Source organism: Gambusia affinis, linkage group LG04 (genome assembly GCF_019740435.1).
Source record: "Gambusia affinis linkage group LG04, SWU_Gaff_1.0, whole genome shotgun sequence".
NCBI lineage: Eukaryota > Metazoa > Chordata > Actinopteri > Cyprinodontiformes > Poeciliidae > Gambusia > Gambusia affinis.
This window is the reverse complement of record NC_057871.1, coordinates 4,322,804-4,344,973: the sequence shown is the minus strand read 5'-3', so window position 1 is coordinate 4,344,973 and position 22,170 is coordinate 4,322,804. Positions and strand designations below refer to the sequence as shown.

The 22,170-nt window shown below is 37.6% G+C and overlaps 2 protein-coding genes across 3 annotated transcripts in view; one reads left to right on the top strand and one right to left on the bottom strand.

The window, feature by feature from the left end:
• The window catches only part of arhgap10 (Rho GTPase activating protein 10), a 51,714-nt gene extending 43,720 nt beyond the window's left edge, over window positions 1-7,994 (bottom strand). Inside the window, 1 exon segment of the mRNA XM_044114679.1 lies at window positions 7,767-7,994. Coding sequence (XP_043970614.1) covers window positions 7,767-7,920 — 154 coding nt within the window. The 5' untranslated portion in view covers window positions 7,921-7,994.
• A 65-nt stretch (window positions 7,995-8,059) lies between these two features.
• prmt9 (protein arginine methyltransferase 9) lies at window positions 8,060-21,890 on the top strand. Of its 2 annotated transcripts, XM_044114676.1 has the most exons (14): window positions 8,060-8,187; window positions 10,711-10,774; window positions 11,164-11,363; window positions 11,899-12,047; window positions 12,139-12,375; window positions 12,896-13,063; window positions 13,135-13,237; window positions 14,487-14,596; window positions 14,774-14,966; window positions 15,245-15,428; window positions 16,811-17,483; window positions 18,493-18,646; window positions 20,827-20,949; window positions 21,078-21,883. In XM_044114676.1, exons 2-14 carry the CDS (start codon window positions 10,717-10,719, stop codon window positions 21,315-21,317), a joined length of 2,592 nt encoding a protein of 863 aa, XP_043970611.1. In that variant the 5' UTR covers window positions 8,060-8,187; window positions 10,711-10,716; the 3' UTR covers window positions 21,318-21,883. The 2 variants fall into 2 exon arrangements, with proteins under 2 accessions (XP_043970611.1, XP_043970610.1); XM_044114675.1 differs by lacking the exon at window positions 8,060-8,187 and having other exon boundaries at window positions 10,438-10,774; window positions 21,078-21,890.
• Window positions 21,891-22,170: the final 280 nt, after the last annotated feature.

Here is a 22,170-nt window from a genome sequence, read left to right as displayed (position 1 = left end):
GAAGCATGACTCATGCGGACCCCACCTCGTCTCTATCTGAAACTGAAAGCAATGTTCCTCTAAAAAACAGCCCCAAGACTTCACTTTTCACTTAAACATTAGTTTCCCAGAAAAGTGGGTTTCTGAAATATTCACTCACATTCTAGTAGCTACAACAGAAGATGAATTTTATTGATAAAAACTGAAAAATACCAAATCAATGTCAACTAAAACGTGCAGCTATAAGCCCTAAAAGTAAGTTGAGGAAGTAAATGTTTCACAGTGCAACAGGCAAACTGATAAAGCAAAAAATGTCGCATAGACCATCGAATTTATACTTAAATCACAAACCATAAATGCATATTGTGTGCAACAACAACAGGACATGGTGATTTTTTTTTTGTGTTGATTGTTGAATAGACAGTAAACAGATAGTGCAGATGCTAAATAAATTCTCCATACCAGTTCGATTCTAGCCTGGAGTGTTATTTATCACATGCTCTGCTCTCTCTTCATGCCTGCTGTGACATTGTGCTTTGATTACGCTTCGATTTATGCCCATCTGCTCATACCAACTGCATTACAAGACTTTCTCTGTTTGCAGCCGCGTTACAAAGTAAACCCAGCAGCAACTTTTGGAATAATATGAACTACAACAACATTTAATTTTCCTTTGGGATTAAAAAAGTATTTCAGAATTGAAGTGATGATAAAAAAAATGTCATGAAACTATAGTTATAGATAAAGAAAGCAAACCTGGTTTCAACACCAAGCATTTATATCTCGGGATATGATAAAAGGTTCTGCAATTATTTAAATCTAGCCTCAAGTGTATAAAACCACAGAAATCACACAGACATTATCCAATAAATAAAAACGAACACCACAGGCCTTAAAAAGTACAGCTCCAATAAACAATCTGACAAAAACTTATTCTCTGATGGGCTCAGACTGGTGAACAGGTCAGATAATGAAGACTTTTTGCTATTCATTAAATCTAACAGAAACTAAGAACTCAGATTATCTTTTTCCATCAATAAAAGCCTCAAGTATTAAAACACACTTATCATTTTAATAAAAATCCTTCTGATACCCTGTGGCAGAAACTTCAAAGATTTTTAACAAAAAAACTCCCACAATCTTCAAGAAAATTAAGTAATGATATAAAACTGTGGAATAGATTTTCTACATAATCATAACCTGACATATTGATAAACTCAGGTTATTAATGCTTATGGTGGTTCTAGAGTTGTTGACCCAGAGTCTAACTCTTTCCAAATAAGTTTTATAATCTAATTTATCTTTATATTTGTTTATTGAATACTGATAGGGTAGAATCTGTTGTGTTTTGTTCTCTTGATCTTATATTTATACATTTTTTAACTCTGTAAAGGTCAGAATTTTAGAAATGATTGAATAATTTTCAAAATCCAACATACTGAAAGAGGGCGTAGCGTCTTATTCCCATCGTTTCATAATGTCCAACTTTGAGAGCAGGAAACAGCATCCTATGTAATGGACGCTCCACCAAAGTTTTTCCTAAACCTCAAACATAAAATGCAAGTCCGTGTCAAAGAGCAGCGCTATTAAATACTCCACAGTGTATTAATTGGCACTAGTAGGCGAGCTGTTTGTTATGATTTCAACAGCATGATCAGATTTGCCACTGAGGTCAGATGTGCCCTCTGTGTTTCCACAGTGGGCCTTTCCACAGAACTTCCCGTTTCACTCTCCCCATCTCTTCCAGGCTGAATTTCTGCTCCACTCAACTCCAACCTTTGACCCGGACAGAGCCGGCTCAAACATCCCCTCCCACCGTGTCCCTGCCCCCTCAGCTCCCTGCCCACTAAACATGCATTACTTCATTCATGGCTTCCTGATCCTCAAAACAAGTGTGCAGGGAGAGGCTGCAGAGTGCTGCATCCGGTTAGCCCTGACCAAGCGTTTGATTACAAAATCTGGATGGCATTTTAGAAAACATCCAATGCATTAACATTTGTGCACATTTGCACCAAGAAAGAAGCAGCAATGCCTTCATAGAGCTTCTTTCTGCAGAAAGTGATAAAATCCTTTCCTCCCAAATGAGCTCACATCTTGAGCTAATGCAATTTTAATGAAAGATTGTGATGTGGCTCTTTGGCAGAACAAATAATGTGATTACAGACAGGAGCAGGCTGCCAAAGCGCACCCCAACAGGCTATTCTTAAACCTGTCTGCCAAGGAGAAGGACACCATCGCATGACTGGCCTTTCCAAAGACAAATACACTAAATAAATCACCAGTTTTCTTGAGAAAGTCCAGAAGCAGACCTGATAGCAACAATCTGTTATGTCTTCTTGTGGGTTTTATTGCAGCAATAACAACCCTTAAAGAGCAACATCTTAAAGAGGATATTACTGCATAAACAAAAAAAGAAATAATATGCTGGTTTTAGAAAACAATGAAAGGGTAAAGACAGGAGATGGAGGAAACCTTGTGAAACAGAAGCCCATCTGCATCGTTCTGTACAAGTGGGCATTTCCATGTCACGACTCTCTGGCTCAGAGCCGGGTTTCAAAGTTTCCTCCCACAACCAAGGACTTTCCATAGTGGGACATCCTCTCAGCTGTGGCAGCCGAGGGAGATAACAGCTCTGCTTCTCGCTGCCCAAACACTAGATCACTCCGAGGTCAAACAAAAAGTGAAACACATTACCATGCAAATTTGGTCTTGCACTCACAAAAGCCCTCAAATGAGTCAACATTTACTGCAGAAACACACATTTATCTCTCTGCTTGGCACTTTAACTTACTTTTTATTCAACAAAAATGGCCGGAAACAGAGAATCACACCACTAGAAATGAGCATTGCAGCAATCCAAACATGCAAGTTATAGCATCCATTTAAGAAGGAAACTTTCTGTTAATCTGGATGATCTGTGCAGAGGAGAAACAAACACACAGCCATACGGGACTCTACAGTAGGAGCAATGTCCACATGTCAACTAGGCTGGCGCTGAGCTCCACCCCGAGTGTGTGTGCAAGAACAACACTGTTATTGGCTTATACTCGACTCAAAATGACCCTAGGCTTGATTCACTAAAAGAGACTTATTATGAACGTCCCAGCCTGGGAGGAAAGAAATGCTAAAACCAGTTGAAGAGGTTAAACATTCAGTTCTTGCTCTTAATGTGAGTATTATACTTATGTTTACAAATATTTGCTTTGAAAGGCCTTTTAGTAATTTTGAATGAGGTTGCAAGTTGAGTTCATGGTTGAGCAGCGACTAGGATGTGTGAAAAATTTTAAAACCAACAGAGGTTTAAAAAAAAAAAAAGAAGAGGAAAGGGCCAGTGGACTACAACCCCCACCCCACCCCCCACCTCCATGTGTGTGTTACAAACTCACATTATGGGATTTGTCATTTATAAAAACATTGCACATTTGAGATTTTGTGTTTCACATTTTATACAGTCTAAAAATGTGTGGAGATTAAAACTAAAAATGACAATATACTGTTAAAAAAAAGGAGAATATTTCTGTATTTTCTGGATTAAGATGTTAAAGTTGTTTGGTTAGGTAGGTAAATGGTAGGTAGATCAAAATATCATTATTCAGTATTGTAACCACAACGGAAAGCTTGGAGACAATTTTTGGCCATTTGGATGGATGGATGTTAGATTAAAACTCAATCTTTAGTGGCTGAAATGCAGAAGCTCATGAAGTTTAGTGGGAACATATAGAGGGTGTGTAAAGTGGGAAAATGGGAGGTCAAAGGGTAAAGAGGCAGGCAAAGTGGATGAAAAAAGAAGCTGGTCAAAGTTAATAGACTGCTTGGGTGGCTCAATCTGCTGAACGAGTGGCGAAAGTGGGAGGATAAATGAGTTAAATGGGCTTTAAAGTGGGCCGGCGGATAGTCAAACTAGGTTTGTAAAGTGGTTGGATGAATGGTTGAACAGTTGAAGTAAAGTTGCTGATTGAGTGGGTAATGAAGGATGGATGTTTCCAGTTAATGTCAACATATTAAAAAGGTTCCGGTCTGGATTCCAGTTTTATTCAATAAAAATCTACCTGACATCAACATTCACCGTTGTTATACAAAACATGACATCAAAAGTACATATTTGCAAGATCTTAAGATTTCACATTCAAGAATGGCCTTAAAACAATTTGTTCACATCTTTCAAAGTTAGAATTTTGTTTCTTTATAAGATGCATTGCTTAAGGGTTTGTTATCTATTAATGTTTCAAAAACAAAACTAAAAGAGAATGCAGTTCTTATTTTGAAAGCTCCAGCTGTTAAACTGAAAGAAAAAAAACTGACAAATGTGTCACCATGAGAGCAATGAAACAATATAATGCAATGTTTTTGACATTTTTAGGGAAACTGTCTCAGCTTTGGCAACAAAACTGACACAGAAAATTTAATGTCAGCACATAAGAAGATGAACATCAGTTCCTTCCTAAAACTTTAACTGATTTTGCAATAGTCCCAGTGGGAAGCCATGACCAGAGTTTCACTGACATTCTCATAAGCTTTCATAAACCTAATGAGAATTAGAAGATGAGGAATCTCAGGGCAAATTTTAGGAAGCACTTAAAAAGGAAGAAGAAGAAGAAAAAAGGGAACCTGCAATTACATATTTAAACTACAGCCACATAAAACAGGGAATTCAAGATATGGCATGTCCTCCTGAAACGAGACACTAAGCAACATAGTCTGACACTAAGCAACATAGTCTGACACTAACACTCTGAACCAATATCAGCTCATCTGCCAGTGACTGGAAGCCAAAATCTGCTGTATCACTCCATGGGGGTTCCTCTGGAAAAAGCATGTTGCTTCAAAAAGGAATGCAAAATATACGTAATTGTTATAGCGACTAAATAAAATGGTGTCCGGATGATAAGTAACACTGTTTTTCTTAGAAAACATGTAAAGTTTCAGAACTTTAAAAACACAGCTGCCACCATTTTTCCTTTCACTAATAAAATCACTATAAAATTGAAATGATGCGTCATACAAAATGAATAAGAAGTTATGTAATTTGAGAATGCTGAGTGTGAAAACAGCAGCTACTAGCGGAGAATTGGATGACTGAAAAAGAGCAACAGCTGCTGCAAGCTAAGCTGAACATTTCCTAATCAAGTTACAACAAGAGTAACAAAAGATCATCTGTTGAAGGAGTGACGCTATGCAAAAAAATATCTAAAATGATTCAGGTGACTGTAGATTCTGAAATAAACAGGTTTCACGTAACATGAAAGCATTTTCTCTAATGCTTTCATGTCTTCAACTGTTGTAAAAGCTGAGATGTTTACAGTTCAACCAAACCTAACTGATAAAACAGTAAGTGCCCATGTGCTTAAAGAGATCTATATCTACACCAAGCCCATGGTTTCAGTGTGAAGTTTTCGGTCATGATAAATTATACTAACATCCTTAATTATGGTGCTGGAATTCTACTGAAGTCACCTTCTGTAACGATAAACATTTTAAGTTTGTCAAAATTTTCACTTAATTGCATGCTTTGCTTCAGGCAAAATGAAAATCATAAGTCACATGTTTGGAGACACACTGCCAAAAGTTTTACATCAATCACTATCTATAAAGTGACTGATTGCTGATATTTTGAGGTTATGACAGACCAGGATACGTGGGGCAAGACTGAGACTGAGCCACCAAGTTTTTCCAGCATTTTTTCAATGCACAATAAAAAAACAGGTTAAACTTGTGTTTTCCAACCCTGATCCTGGTGGCACAGAGCTTTGCATGTTTTAGATGTTTTCCAGTCTCAGCACACCTTAAATCAATTGATGGCTGATAAACAGGATTTTGCTGAACTATGATCATCTGAATGACGTCTGTTAAAGCAGGAAATCATCTAAAACATCCAGGGTAGTGTGCCATGAGGATTAGGTTTGGAAAACATAGAAAAGTCGAAGACATTTTCCAGTAAAGGACCAGGATACGATGATACTGAGGTGTGCATTTTTATTTTCCTTAACAAATTCACAGTAGCTGTGTTTCCATTATAAATGTGAGCAAAACTGTCAGTTTTCCACCAATGACAAAAAAAAACAATTTCGCAATTTCAGGGTTTCCATTAAATAGGTATCTAGTTTATATACTTCGGATCAACATTACTAGATTATTTTTTCTTCTTTTGCCCTTTCCTTTGGTTTGTTAATTTGTTTGTATTTCCCTTTAAGTCATGTAAAGCACTTTGAATTGCTTTGTTGCTGAAAATGTGCTACATAAATACATTTACCTTACCTAAATAGGAAACAAAATTAGAATCACAGGTGGTTAAGTTTGTTTACACTGTATCTCTAAAAAAAACCCTGCCGTGCCATCATCCTCCAACTACTTCCTGAAGTCGTTGTCTTTGTGGTTTGCATCAGTGGCAATATGTGATTGTTGATCATGTAATGTGAAATATTTCCACTGCAGTTTTGTGAAGCAAACAAATTTTGAAAAAAATAAAAAATTACCTCATCCTTGTGTCAAAACCTTTTATAAAAAAAAGATTTTTTTCATAATTGCTGTGTTTCCCTTAAACAATTTTATTTTCAAAATGTCAAATTGTGCAATAAATGGAAATGCATATGATGACAGTAAAAATGTAGGCAAAGTCCACTAGAAAACTCAGCAATTAATTTTGCTTTGTGCATGTTGGGTCAATGACATCACAACAGAGTAAACTGACTGGATGAAAAATGGTTTTTGACCTTATCACCTTTCACTGGCGTGTTCTGAAATGACATCTCAAAATAAACATAAACTGGCAGGTTGCAATCAACTGTCAAATATGGGAAAAAATGGATCAACACTAAAATCTTCCATCATTTGCACCAACGTGTTGTACTTTCATGCACTTGTTTTAGTTTAATAAAAATCTAATATTAAGTTGTGGTGCACAGACTGCAGTTTTCCAGCTGATCACCCATTCCAATTTTGGTCAATGTCGATTTGTTTGTTTGAAATTTTACAAAATGTAGCAACAAAGTTGTCCTTAATTTTCTTTTGCGTCTGAACTAAATACTTGCTTTATTGTTGTAGTCCTCAAAATAATAATAAAAGACAAATCTTCAATGGCAAAGAAAAGCCTAATTGGTTCATCTCTAATGCAGTCACCATAGTCCTATTCCAAGAACTTTCATGAGTTCTTTTGCTGCCAAGTTCAACAGATGACCCATACTGCTCAAGGTTTAAGCAGCAGCTTTAAAGAATACAAGTAAAGAAGCAAATAAACTGGAAAAATGAAGTTAATTGTTCTAAAATAAGCTCTGATGTGTTGCTAATGATGTCATCAATTATGGGAACTTGTTTTGGGAGGGTAGATCTATTGTTGAAGATTTTAACAACAATTTACAACAAAATAGCGAAAGAAACAAAGTCACATCATGTTCTCCAGTAAGTGACAAACTATCTATAAGGTGACTGATTATTCTGCAGTAATTTGCCCAGCAGATTTAAGATGACGTTTCAACCAGCGTGCCACAAATATTAAACAAGCTTTCAAGATTAGATTAAGCAGCCATCTATTAATTGATGGTGTCTGAAACCGTTAGTTTAACAGTTGCTTAAAATTCGGTTTTATGTGACAGAGTAAATACTGACACGAATAATAAAAAAAGGACAACGCCTTGATGTGATCAGATAAACATGACTACATCCATTAACAACTGCTGTACTGTCAGTCGAGCCACCTCATCATAACATGATGTTGTAAAAGAATAAAGTTAATTTTACCCTTAAGTAAAACAAAAGCTTGATTCCAAACAAACCTATGATTGGAAACTTACGTTTAGTCGCATTGATGAGGTTTTTCCCATCTTTGTAGAGCTCTTTGATGAACCTGTTGGTTTTGTCCAGCTCAGCTTCTTGTGCCTTGATTTTCTCCCTGAAGCTGGGGCTGTCCAGATAGCACTCACTGAATTCCAGCGGGGCTAGTCCCATTTCTGTGACAGCTTCGTCTCCAAACCACGGAGGAGAAGAGGGGGAAAAAAGAAAGCTACGTAAACTCTGTAGCTGTGAAAACAAAAACGGTTGCAATCACACCGCCGCTGTTTTTCCCGGAAATTTCAGGTCAGAATGATGGACCATAGCTTTGTGAGGTAGCAAAAGCAGCAGCTAACAGTTGTTAGCATTGTAACTTCTGACACGGCTGCATGGGTGTTGCTCCCCGCTCCAGCGCTGTCAAATATAACCACGAAGGGCGAACAGGTAAGACCGTTCAACAACGAGCCTTTAAGTTAGAAACTCATTAGAAAGTCAATTAAAATATATGTTTTTAAAAAGTAACGGATGCGGTGTCCAGTTTTCCCTTTGTCCATTAAAGGAACTCCACCTAGTAAAGTGACAGATTGAGAAAGTCTGACATCTGAGAGCGTGTAGAAAACTTAATAAGGTGCGCTCCTTTACAGCCAGCCGGCAGTTGGCCCGGTTGAAGTCATGTGGAAGTGGACGAGGGAGGTGTTTAGCGCGTAAAATGCGTGGTTTCTCTCCTAGTACTGCGCTTCCTTCCAGAGATTGGGGCTTTTCCTTGGTTTTGTGTATGTGTGTGTGTGCGTGCAAATATTTGTTTGTCCCACTGTGATACAACCCATTCATGCACAAGGAGAATTTACAAACTTGATGCAGGAAAAAAAACTAAGCCTGGGATTCAATCAAAGGTTTGATAAGTCTGTTGCCTTTTTGCTGCAAGACAACAGTGCTACCACTGTAGTTTGCTTTCAACTAACTTTTATGAATCTATTTATATGTTTATTTTAGTCCTAGTAATAGTGGTCATTAGGGCAGCACTGAACAATAAATGCATTTCGATAGGGTGACCAGACGTCCTCTTTTTCCGTACTTTTCAGACCTCAAAAAATGCCCGGGGGGGAATTTCAAAATCGTCCGGGATTTTGGTCAACTGCCTCAAAACACATTTCAAAATCGTCCGGGATATTGGTCAACTGCCTCAAAACACATTATATAGTGTTACCCCCGTTGGCTCATGTTTGTCCGCCGATTCTACCCCCCCGTCAACAAAAAAAGAAGTGTCCTCCTTTTCAGAAACCCAAATCTGGTCAACCTAATTTCGAGAACAAGCAACATGAAAGAAAACCTCTCTCGCTCTCTCTGTGTGTGCGTGGGTGTTTGTACGGAAACAAACATGCTATGTTTATATCAGTCACATGGTCGGTGTGGCGTCTATCTCAAAATTAAGCGTAAATTTTGTCTTCTTTGTGCGGCGCCTTGCTTGCTGGCTTACAAATGAAGCGCGGCCATATTCAAAGAGTATCTCCATTTCCGCGCGAATTCAGTCACTCGTATTTCCGTTTTGTGTTAGCTGGCGACTTACCATTCATTTATTTGTTAATTCAGTCATCCCGATATTAAATATAAATACTTTAAATATAAAAAAACTGACAAAAAATTGCAACTTAACATAAATTACTTCCCAAAAGGCTTCTAAAAAGTAGTGTCAATATAGCTGTTTAGTTTATTCATCTGAGCAGTAAAAACACAAAATGACAGTTAATGAAAAGATACATGTATGCTAGATAATTGGAGTAAGTACTGAATAATCATATAAAATCAAATATAAAGTTGCATATCAAATTTGGGTGCTGTTATTCTTGCAAAATATGCATAGAAGTGAAAGTAGTTCACTGTCATGTGCAATATTTAATGTTTTATCCAATTTCTATGTTCGTTTTTATAGACATTATTAAAACCAAACTGAAATAATATAGGGTGGTGGCATTTCACAATAGAAGATCTGTATCCATACTAGTATAATTAGAAATCACAAACTCTCAGTAAAATTATTTTGTGAATAATGAAGCAAATGGCACAACACCATTACGTACTACTTAAAAAACAAACATGTAGTCATTAACACTACATAGTGCTGTAGAATAACAACTGGGATATGCTAAAAAATTCACCTCGATAATAACGAAGCATATTATACTATGAGTACAGAAAAAAGTTTCACAATTATTTCTCACATTCTTTATGTGTAAGTCTCAAACCTAGCATTTAAACGTGGGTGTGTATCCTTAAGGCAACTGCTTTTTACTACTGGTATGCAGAATTTTAATGTATAACTAATAAGATATTGAATACAGCTAAGAATTGTAACCAATCAGTCATTTGCTGTTGAGAAAATGCTCTTATTGATAAGCGACCCTGGGCACATTCAGATGCAATGAGGTTCCTTCAGACCACATTTCTAAAAACTGAACCATCTTGATCAATTGTACTCTTTGTCTTTCAATTGCGAGAGCTCAATGTCATCAAAGACAAAACTAAGATAGACACGTTTATTGTAGATAAATACGTAGATAAATAAAAATAAATAAATACTTTATGATCACACTTCTACTAGCAAAATTGTCCTTTTTTAACTTTAGGCAAGTAAATATCAGTTTTTGTTAGTGAAGGCACGGAACGTGTAATTGGAGACATGTTTGCTACCGAGCCACTATTCAAGCGGACAGCTGCGCCGCTCAGTTGGATATTTGTAAATGTGATTCATTTTAAAAACCTGCTTCGGGTTTCATTCAGATAACTGTTAAAACTTTAATATTACCAAACACGGAAATAAACTCCTGCGGTGATATTTACAGCAGATATTATTACGCGGCCTTCTGTCTTTGTTATCAGGGTTATTTTTGTTTACAGTGAGGCTAACCGCTGATGGACGTCATGGTCGGGTTTGCGTGCTGTCAACCTTAATAAGTCCTCTGTGTTTAGCTGCAGATGCTGGTCAGCTGCAATTTCATCCCATATACTATCCTGGAATCTAACTCTGCTCAGAGTAAGTGTTGCACGTTTCTGAATATTAGGAAACAGAACCGAAAGTGCTCTGATATCAGGAATAACATAAATCTTTATCATTGGATGGCATATTGAGGCTAGATAGCAATATTCACTTTAAAATGCACTGACTTGGTTTCTGTTCAGTTTGCAACCCGAACTGGAACTGAATTAATCGTTACTGCAGAGCAGTACTACAAATATTTCAGACAATAGCTTAAAATTAGAAAGTGAGCAAGTGATATTATTTTAAAGCCAAGTAAATATGATCCTTATTTCTGTAACTATATAAAATCTGAGTGCATCCTTACATGGTATTTGCACCGGCAAAGTAGTTAAAGCAAGTTTCAATAAGTTGAAATCTTGTATTTCACTTTCCCTTCTGTTTAGAGATGCCAAATACCAGTGCAAGGCCCAAGCATGGGAGGAGGGCCCAGAGGAGACGCAGAGTGGACCCTGCTAGGGACCAGCTGGTCTCCAGTTCCCTGGAGAGCGCCCAGCAGTGTCTCCTCAACCAGGATTATGGAACAGCTTTTGTCCATTACCTTCTTGTGCTCAACCTTGCACCTGTTTTCAAGGACTTTGCACAGGTAAAGCATGTGTATAAAACTTTCTAGACCATCCTGTGTATATTTTGTGGTTATAATCAAATTAGAATTATGAAGTATGGTATAAACTGAAATATATAACTTTGATTTTGTACTTTATTTTTTTATTTCTGTTGAGAATAAAAGAAATATGCCCAGAGACACCCAACAAGGCTAAAAACCATTCGTACCTCTTTGAAAAACCATGTTACTCATAGTTGTGACACTTGACCTATGCAGTATGCATCCTCTACTGTACCTCTGTGTATTTAAATGTTTCCCTGTTTCCTAAAATGTGGGGTTTTTTTAGCAAAGCGGTAGCTAATTTAGATGTTCTTTGGCGCCTTTTAACTTTATTTGTTGAAAATACAGTTGAAATTATTTTCTTGAGAATGAGGATTATATATGCAGCTCCTAGAAATGTTGTCTTAGCTTCATACCATCTGGTTCTCACTCTGTTCTTTTCACCATTTGCAGAAATTGTGTTTGTGTTCACATGGCTTAGCAGAACTAAATAGAGTGTGCTGTTGTTTTTCAGGATTCTTTCAGGTTCACTCTGTTTAAATGGGCCGAAGAGTTGGACTCTGTGGGACGGATTCAGGAACTCTTCGACTGCTACGAACAAGCTCTGGAAATCTTCCCTGCTGATGAGGTCATCCTCAACAGCATGGGAGAACATCTTTTCCGGTACATGACAACATGTTCATAACTTTTTTTTTTATCAATATTTGCAGCAGTATTCAGTTGCACAAGATCAATTTAATGTTTTACGATACAGAATGGGATTTAGAGATGAAGCCGCGGGCCATTTCCACAAGGCCTTGAAGCTGAAGCCAGACTTTCCAGAAGCCAGAGAGAATTTTTACCGTGTTGCCAACTGGCTAGTGGAGCGCTGGCATTTCCTCATGCTCAACGACCATGGCAGGAACCGAAAGTACCAGCAGGCCATTCAGAAGGCTGTTCAGAATGGCTGCAAAACTGTACTCGATATAGGTACTGGCACTGGAATCCTTGGGTGAGACATTTTCCATCACAATTTAAAGACCTGAACATTTTTTGAAGTTATAGTTGACTAAAAAAGCGAACTCTAGTCTGCCTAATAACTTCCATCTTATGTCAGGAAGCAGACTATAATGCAGGGCATTCTGGGTAAATACAACCAAAACAAATCCGTATGTCTAGCACTAGTGGGACAAGTTGCTCATAGTATTTTACCAGAGACAAAGAGAAGTTCTGCAACCACTAAAATCTGATTCTACACCACTTTTATTTACATCACGTGAGGAAGGAAGGTGAAGGTGTCTTCTTCATAGGTTTTTGTGTTGTTTCCTTCAGTAGTTCTTGGTCCATTGCCATCACAGACAGGGTTTTTAATTAGTTTGTGTGGTGTGAAAGCAAACCACAGCATGGTCCCCAATCAAACCCAGTCTACCAGACAATCAGGTGTGAAAACACCCTAAATCACTAACTGATTAAGTAACTTAATCGGATGTAACAAAAAGTGCAGTTCTGATGCCTGTTTTCTGTCTGTTTAGTATGTGTGCTAAGAAAGCTGGTGCTGCTGAGGTGTACGCCTGCGAGCTTTCAAAGACGATGTATGAACTGGCCTGTGAGGTGGTGGCTGCTAATGGGATGGAGGGGAGCATCAAAATCCTCCATAAGAAGTCCCTAGAGATGGAAGTGCCAACAGACATCCCAAACAGGTTGAAATTTTAGCTGCTGATGTTGAATTTTTAGACATTACTCCACAAATTAATTTTTCCTCTGTGCTCAGGGTCTCATTGGTGGTGACTGAGACTGTGGATGCAGGGCTGTTTGGAGAGGGCATCATAGAGAGTCTTATTCATGCCTGGCACCACCTCCTCCTGCCTCCAAAGGTAACGCTGTACAGACCAAAGGTCATTTTTTTAAGTGATATTTTGAGTGGAATGCCTTTAACACACAGAATAAGGACAACGTTAATTTTGATGCCACAAGTCCCTGGAATGCAAAACAGTTTCAGATAGGCATTATACGATGTCACATTTCTACAAGGCTGAAATGATTAATGGGATTAATCACAATTAATCAAATTAGTAATCACAATTAATTGTGATTAACGGATTGTTGAAATAATTATTGAATAAATTAGTTATCAATATAATCATAAACTGGAGTATTCAGACTTCAAAAAACCCAAAACATATCCATAGTATTAATTAAGACAAAACTGTACAAATATAAATTTGTACAAATATAAATAAGCACATTTTCGCATGTTTAATTTAATAAATTTTATGCCCCCCAGTAGTTCAGATTTGCCAATGTTGGCAGTCAGGGCAAAAAGTTTGCACACCCCCGTAGGTTGTAGATCAGCGGCGACTCTCACCAGATTTCTGTATGACTTGATCAGCTTCTCATGTGGTTCTGGAGGAATTTTGTCCCATTCTTCTTTTTGGTTCATTGAAGTCTGCCAACATTAATTTTTGCACAGTTCATTAATCAGCATTTCAATCAGGTGGAGCTCTGGATTTTGACTAGTTCATCACATCACTTTATGTTTATAACTCAGTTTCAACCAAGTTCCAGCAGTCGAGACAGATGGCGCCACGTTTTAACCTTCAAATACTTTGTTATCCAGAGGAATTTATGGTCAGGTGTCCAGGACTGCTGGCTGCAAAATAAGCCCCAAATCAGCAGTCCTCAACCACTAATAATAGTTTATTAGTAGGAGTTGTTACTGCATGTATTCTCTGTTTGGTTTTCTCCAAACATGGAGCTTTTCATTATGGCCAAGCGTCTCTATTTTGGTCTCATTTGTCAAAGTTATTGTTCCTGAAATCTTCTTGTTCTTTCACTTCAAACCTCAGGCAAACCTAGGGTCATGCTCCATGTTTTTTTTCAGAGAGAGTCTGAGTCTTTCTCTCGTTTCCAGCCTAATTGTTGTTGGGGTTTTTTTCCTAACTCTGCTGATTGATGTATTTCTCTCCCTAGTATGGTCTTAACACGCTCCACTAAAATGTGCAAAACATCAGTTTTGTGGTTGGGAAAAAAAAAAAGAAATCTATGAAGCAGCAATTGTTTTCTATGCACGGACTTACCGGTAATTTCCTCTGAGGTTCACATTTAATTGATTATTTTCTGCAGAGGGGTGAGGGTGAGTTTGGAGAAGATGCTGCCACAGGACGGGTCATCCCTGCTGGAGCCGCTGTGTTTTGTATGGCCGTCGAGTGCCTGGAGATCCGCCGGCATCACAGGTAAACTCCTGAGGTCACTTTGTTTACCCTGCTCTTTAAAAACGGCAATCATGCAAAATGCTTCAATTTAAATTGAAATGATTATACCAGCATGCACAGTGGAAATGTCTTACACTGTATGCTGAGATGAACTCCCCACACATTGTTTTGTCTGCTTGTCTCTGTGTTTTGGTTCAGGTTGTGTGCTGCAGAGGTGGGTGGTCTGTCCATGACGGCAGCAGGGGAAGTCCGCAGTCCGGTGAGCTGCAGCCCTGAGCAGGATGACTCCACAGAGCCGTACACCACAGAGAGGCTGAGCCGGCTGCCTGGCGGATACAGAGCGCTCACAGAGCCGCTCACGGCCCTCACTATAGACTTCAACAATGTTCAGGTGACAGAAAAATCACTTTCTGATTGCTGTCGTATGCAGTCAGAGTTGCCTGAAAATAACTGTTATCAATTTTATTGTGATTAAACTTTAAGTCCACATCACCCATTGCTACTTTGAATAAGAGTTTTCAATAACTAAATGCACTTTTTGTGCTTGTATAGACCACCATTGTCTATAAAATTCATCCCAACCAGCCCTTTTGGAGATATTTTCGTTGTGAATCCTAGCTAAAGTCTTGTTGATCTCTTCTTTGATTCTGATGGTTGTGAAACTCCCAGGAACTGGAGGGCCTGAGCTCCAGGGAGGTGCGAGAGATGCGGCTGCCCATCACTCAGGAAGGAGAGCTGGACGCTCTGGCTGTTTGGTTCCAGCTCCATCTGGACGAGGAGAACAGTCTGTCCACCGGACCACAGGAAGACACCTGCTGGGAGCAAGCCATCTACCCTGTCCACAGTGCAATGAGTAAGATGGACAAATGTTCTCTATGTTTTCACAGTATATGTTTTATTTTATTATTTATCACCATCTGGTCTTCATGTGATTTTTGTTTATCTTTCAAGCTTTTGTTGGGCTCTTTGATCTTTGGGGTGTTTATTTCATATATTTTCGTCAAGATGGAGGCATGACAGGTATCAAAGTGTCTAAAGATCCAATAATCCAAAAGATAAGTTCTTTGTTTGTTATATTTCAACATGGCTAGTCTAGGAGCCTTTTTACAATTGGAAGGTCAGAGTTAAATGGAAATTATCAAATATTCAAATAAAACAAAATAAAAAAGTAAAGAAAGCCCAAAGGGAAACTTTCAGAAAACATATTCTTGACCATGAGAGGAAAAGACAATGCAGAGAGATTTTCCTCTCTGAAATCATTGGAAATCAAATAGAATGTTGGTTTAACATTTGAACTTCATTTATACTCATTTGGAAACTTGTACAGATGGCTAAAATTATAATCATCTGTTACAGTAAATCAACTTCTGTGATCTTAAAAGGTTGCATTAAAAATATGAGATTAAAATTAGATGACTATTGTACAGTATCTTGATCCATAAAGGCCCTTTGATTCACTTTGTTGTGATTTCAGAGAGCGCTGAGCTCAAGAGCTGCTGACATTAGGTGACATGTCCCAGTTGCAGACCAGACTGCACAGCATGTCTCTCCTCTGCTAATTAGTTCTAACGGGCTCAAAGGAGGCACCACCTTTCCCAGGGATGATAAACATCCGTCATCAAGCACGCCCTGAAATTCTGCGCGACTCTCTTTAGTGTTCATGAAATTTTAATGAGCAGTAAATCTGCATTTTCCCCCCCCAATACGTCTGATGAGCTTCGAGATGACGTGAACAGATGGTATCCCAGTAGGAATCCTCTCATTGTCTGCTCTCCTGGATCTCTTTTCACAATGAGGGTGATCAAATTCATTTAATTATTCATTTAATGATAAATCAACATTTGTGAAGTGCGGAATTGTGAAGTGGAAAGAAAAGGATATGTGGTTTTCAAAATGTTTTTCAAATGAAAAAGCAAATTGTTTTGCTACCATTGTGAAGTAAACATTGTTTTAAACTTTGCTCATATATAAAGTGAGACTTTGCCAGTGTTCTTATTTAAAAAGAGGAATTGAATTATTTGTTCATTTTCATCTTTTAATGTATTTTCATTATTGCATAAAAAAGGATTCTATTAAAAATCCTCAGAATGTGGCAATTTTATATTGATTTATTAATATCTAAGATAATAGTTAGTTTCTGTCCTAATTGATTGTAGATTAAAGATAGATTACGGTTTAATTTTGTAGCTGTATAATCAGATGAAGTTAAATGTTTTCCTGTTTTCCGTTTTTCAGATTTTGGTCTAAAGCCTCTGGATGAGCTGATAGTTGAAGTTTCCTGCCGAGACGCCTACATGAGGCTCAGCTGCGTCGCCGTGCTGAGAGAAGGTCACAAAATCTACCTCGACAAGCGCATGGACTTCCCCAACTCTTTCAAACCTAACCCAAACCCAGAGGTGGAACTGTGCAGCGCATTAGCGAGCCTCCAGACGAGTCAGAGTGAGTCTGAAGACTTCTGCATGCTGGAGTGTTCAGAGATGGCGCTCTTAAACAATCAGGATTACCATCAGAGTTTTTGCACCGCGTTGACCAAGCTCATCTCTGAACTGAAGGTTAAAAATCGAAATATGGTTGACAAAACTTCCTTTGCGGCGGATAGCAGTTTGCTCTACGTGCTGGATGTGTCTGAGGGCTTCTCGCTGCTCTCCCTCATCGCAGCCCACCAGGGTCAAGTAAAAGCCTACAGCTCTGTGGAGAAGAGCAAGCAGCAGAACGTCCTGAGGAGACTCGCTCGCTCCAACGACATATCTGAGCAGCATCTGGAGTTCTGGCTGAACCACACAGAGGACGAGCAGGGGATGTTACAGCGGCCGTCCCATGAGAAGCTGTGGAGCGCCATCATCCTGGACTGCGTGGAAACATGTGGGCTTATTAGACAGAAGCTGATGGAGAAAGCTTCCCTGGCCAGGTCAGGTCTAGATTTGTTTTAGTCCACAGTATCTTCAAAATGACGAATCTGTGTGCCTGAGTGTTCAGATTGCAGCAGTTCAAGATAAAAACGCCCCTTGTTTCAGTTTTTTTGTTTTTGTTTTTGAAAAATGAGCTATTGAGTCACATTTTTGCTTTGTATTCAGATTATCATGTTATTGTCAGGGTTTATTTTCACTCTGCAAAAGTATGGAATGTAATTATGTTATATATATATATATATATATATATATATATATATATATATATATATAAATGTAAATATATTTTTAAATCCCATATATAAATCAGATGTGTCCAAAGTGTGGCTTAAGAGCAATTTATAGCCCTTGGGATAATTTTGTGTGGACCATACCACAGTTCAAGTATGGTACAAATTTTGCCCTGACATTTTTTAGAATGAGATTTTTAATGACGAGGTTAATATCTTCATAAACAGAACATTTTACTTTTTTTTTCTTCATTTTTTTAAACTTTTTTTCCCCTCTATTTTTAGTTGAGCCACATACATCCAGCCACTTTTTACTCAACTTGGATACACCAAGGGGTAAATACAGCAAAGGTTTTAGAAGTAAATTCTCATTTTTGTACATGTGAATAAGCTAAAAACATTTTATAGACCAGCAGAATCGAAGTAATTACTGAGGTTTAAAAGGTTTAATACTTAGATGTTGAGGCAAACATAAAATATTACGGGTTTAGTTTATTGTGTTGGGACAAGAGAAAGAATAAAATTTTTAAATGGGGAAAATAATTTTTTTTTTGCCCTTGAGAACTTTTGACAATTGTTTCAAAATGTTTGGACACCACTTGTCTGAAAGCTGTCTGTCTGTCTTTTGATCATTCAGTAGTTTTTAAGGCTCCATAGCTGAAATTTTGTAAATATACTTTAAAAAGTCACTTTAAAAGGACTCCACTCCAGGAATGTTGACATAAAAAGCTTGTATAAGACATAGATTTCTTTATTTTTCTCTTGTTTTCTATGTTAGGTTTCTGCTGGAAGAAGGAGGGCGTATTTTCCCAGAGAAGATTGTTGTATATGGTATGCTGGTGGAGTCTGACACTTTGTTATTGGAAAGTGCTGTCCAGGGCCGGGAACCTACTCTGGGATTTAATATTGCTCCTTTCATTAATCAGTTCACTGTAAGTATTCCTTTAGAGTCCTTCATCAACTGGCTTTAACTTTTAAAATGTTTACTTTGCTTGTAAAGGTCCTAAAGTTGCATTTTCAGTTCAGCATTCAGTTTTTAAGATGATTTTTGATCATTTTTTGTTCCACCTTTTATTCGGAGTCATGCATGATTAGATTAAAGCCTCGTGTTTTTTTCCTTACGCTGCCATAAAATGTTTGGGTATTGAAAACACTGTTTGTCTAAATGTGGGGAAATTGAATGCATTTAGTGAATTGTAAGTCTTGTCATGTCTGACCTTTGATTGGTCAATGTTTTTAGTGTAAAATAATGATGGACATAGAATTTATTTTTTCCTTAAAACAGGATACATCTGTTTTTAGAATCAGATTGATGTAAATTGATCAAGTTTATGGACAGAAGCAAAGAATTTGACTTTGGTTTCACACACTGTTTGAAACTGTTTAGTTTTATTTTCTCTCCTGAACTCCTGATTATGGTGAAGATAAAAAATGAAGGCTAGCTCTTTGTGCTCTGACATATCTACAATATTACCTGGTGAATCAGTTACAGTTTGGAGGTGATTGAGGCTTCATTGGAGCAGACAAAGAACTTGCAAAGTGTAGCAAGAGATAAAGTTACTGAGTAGCAATGGTGCATATTTAGCATCTCAGACATTCCAATAATGTTTTTGTTAAATTTTTCTCAAAACAATCTACAGTAGGCCGACTTACAAGGAGAGATGATTTCCAGATTATGGTGCCGTGTGTATAAGAGAATGCTGACGCATTTTCTACATAAGGCTGTGTATTTTTCTAAGCCAGAGGTAAACAACTTTTCTATTTAAAGAATCTCTTTTTTCCCCTCTACTACAAAACATTTGCCTAGAGCTGCAAAAAACTATTTTCTAATTTTTTTTATGAACGCTAACAAAATGAAACTCAAATTTATTTCTATTTTCAGATTTTAAAACAAAGTGAATCCTCTTATTACAAAAAGCTGTTTTGTAGGATGATTTGAACCTTTTTTGTAAAAATATGGAAAATGAAGAAAGAAAGGTAGCATAGTCTGCAAATAGTACAATAGTACATATTTGCAGTTGTAGGGTCAGTTGTAGATATAAAAAACTGATTTTGTATAAGAACTTAAAAATTATAGCTTCTCATTGCATCTATAATCAAAAACATTTCCATCTGGAGATGTAGCATTACTGCACTATGGAAATTACTGTTGCAGCCACTTTAATAATCCCATTTAAAACATGTTTAGGGTGTATATATGATTTGACTTTTTAGCATACTTTATATATACTGCCTTAAGACAGACCAGATGTTCGGAAGTGCTCAGTTAATCCGTTAGTACTACAAGATTACATTTTTACATGCTTTTTTACGGCTGAATAATCAACATTCACATATTATTGAACATTTACTGGATTTTCTGTGGTTGGTTTAACACCACTCTAAGTAAATGGACTGTTGCACTACAATATCCAAAGAAAACCATATTTCAACTAATGCCTTTTCCAGTTAAGCAAGCAATTCTCCCAGATTACTGATGTCTAGAATTGTGTTTTCTTTGCTCCTCTTGGATTTGCGCTTCCCAGCTGCCAAATTCCTACAAATTCTTTTTCTTTATTTGGTCTGGAAATCCCAGTTTTCCTCCAGTGCCATGTTTGTGTTCGTAATTCTGCTGACCTCTCATGGGGGACGGCTGTTTGTTCTAGCAGATGTCTTCTCTTTGAAGCCATCATGGTAGGCACATCTAAGCCCTACTATCACAAAAAACACAGCTCTGCTCCATTAGAGAAAGTTACATAAATAAGGAATATATGCTCATAATCTGAAACAGCAGCCAAGACCAAGAAGTTTACATGCATTCATCCTCTGTATGAATGTTATGTGCATTTGGAGATTTCAGGTTCAAATGTATACATACACCCCTACTAAAATTTGGACAAATGTTTCTTAGCAACTTAAACTTTAATCACCAGCTGGATGTTTACCCACTGTTTGTATAAGAAGTAATATAATGCATTTGAATTGGTTTATATATTGTTATTTATTTACCAGCCCTGTGTAAATAAGGGCTGGTAATTATTAAAGTACATAATTTTGCTCCCATGTGCATTAGAGAAAGCTCATACAACCTAACCTGCTTTTTGTTTTTCAAATGAAATGTCACATCTCGCAGGTTCCGGTTCATGTTTTTTTGGATTTCTCCACTCTGGAGTGCCGACATCTCAGTGAGGCTCTGGAGCTCTTTGTTCTGGACCTCATGGATGTCAACAAAAACTACACTGAGAGGGAAGTCAAGGTAAAACATGCATTATTGATACAGCCTGAGGTGTCAAGAGTCATTTATTTTTTGGTGCTTTTATCCCAAAACAACGGTTTTATAGTGAAATTACTCTCCCACTAAGCACTGATTCCTATCCCACACAGGTGCAGACCACCTCTGGAGGCAGGGTTACTGCCGTTCCCTTCTGGTACCAGATCCAGTTGGACCCCGATGTCAGCGTCAGCACTCTCAGCCGGAACTCCCACTGGAAGCAGGCCGCTGCTGTTTTGCAGGATCCCCTACAAGTCCAAGCTGGAGACTGGATCCGTCTGGCTGTGAAGCTGCACAAGAGCACCATCTCCATCTCCGCTCATTTAGACAACGCTCCTGTGCAGATGGACTAAAACCTGTGTGGTATTCTCATTTTATAAATTTTTAGGAGAGCTCCATTGTTACAGAGTCTGCAGGAAATCTATTATGACACATTTTGTGTATTCTGGTAAGAAAATATTAAGCTGTAGTTTTTTTCTAACAATGACCTGCATGACAAAGTTTTTAAATGCCCTTGTGACGGAACTGCGATAGAATTTTCTAGTAATATTCATGTATGAATAGTTTCATAGTACATATAAAATGTACTGTGACATTGAAATTGTCCTTATGGACCCAGATGTTAAAATGTTTATTATGAAAACTGCACTGCAAAAACAGAATCTTACCAAGTATTTCTGGTCTAATATCTACTCCAAATATCTTGGTATACCTGAAATAGGATAAACCTAACTTACAAGTAACTTTTCAGAATGATATAGGAGGTTGTTTAAAGTGAATAATTTCTTAGTATTGATGAAAAGATATGAGTTAGAAGTGAAATAATCTGCCAGTGGAACTAGACAAAATTACACGGGAAGATTTTGTGTTTTTGCAGTGTATTCACCAATGCATGTGGAAGTTTTTAAATACACAATGAAAAACTTGTTTTTGATCATTTTTTTATTGATCTTTACATTTTACATTTCATGAGTGTAGTGCTTACATCAGATTTGACATATTCCAGTAAGGTTTATGTGTAAAAAAGGCAACAACATGCATGAGCTCAGGATTATAGACGTCAAGTTGTTGTATGTTAGTTTGAAAATATCGTTGTCAGCATGCTTGAACAAATCCATGTTCTCATCACCATATTAGTGGAAAATAATTAAAATATAAACGGGAAAAACATTATTCAAGATGTAGTTATGAAAAAATGAACTGTTG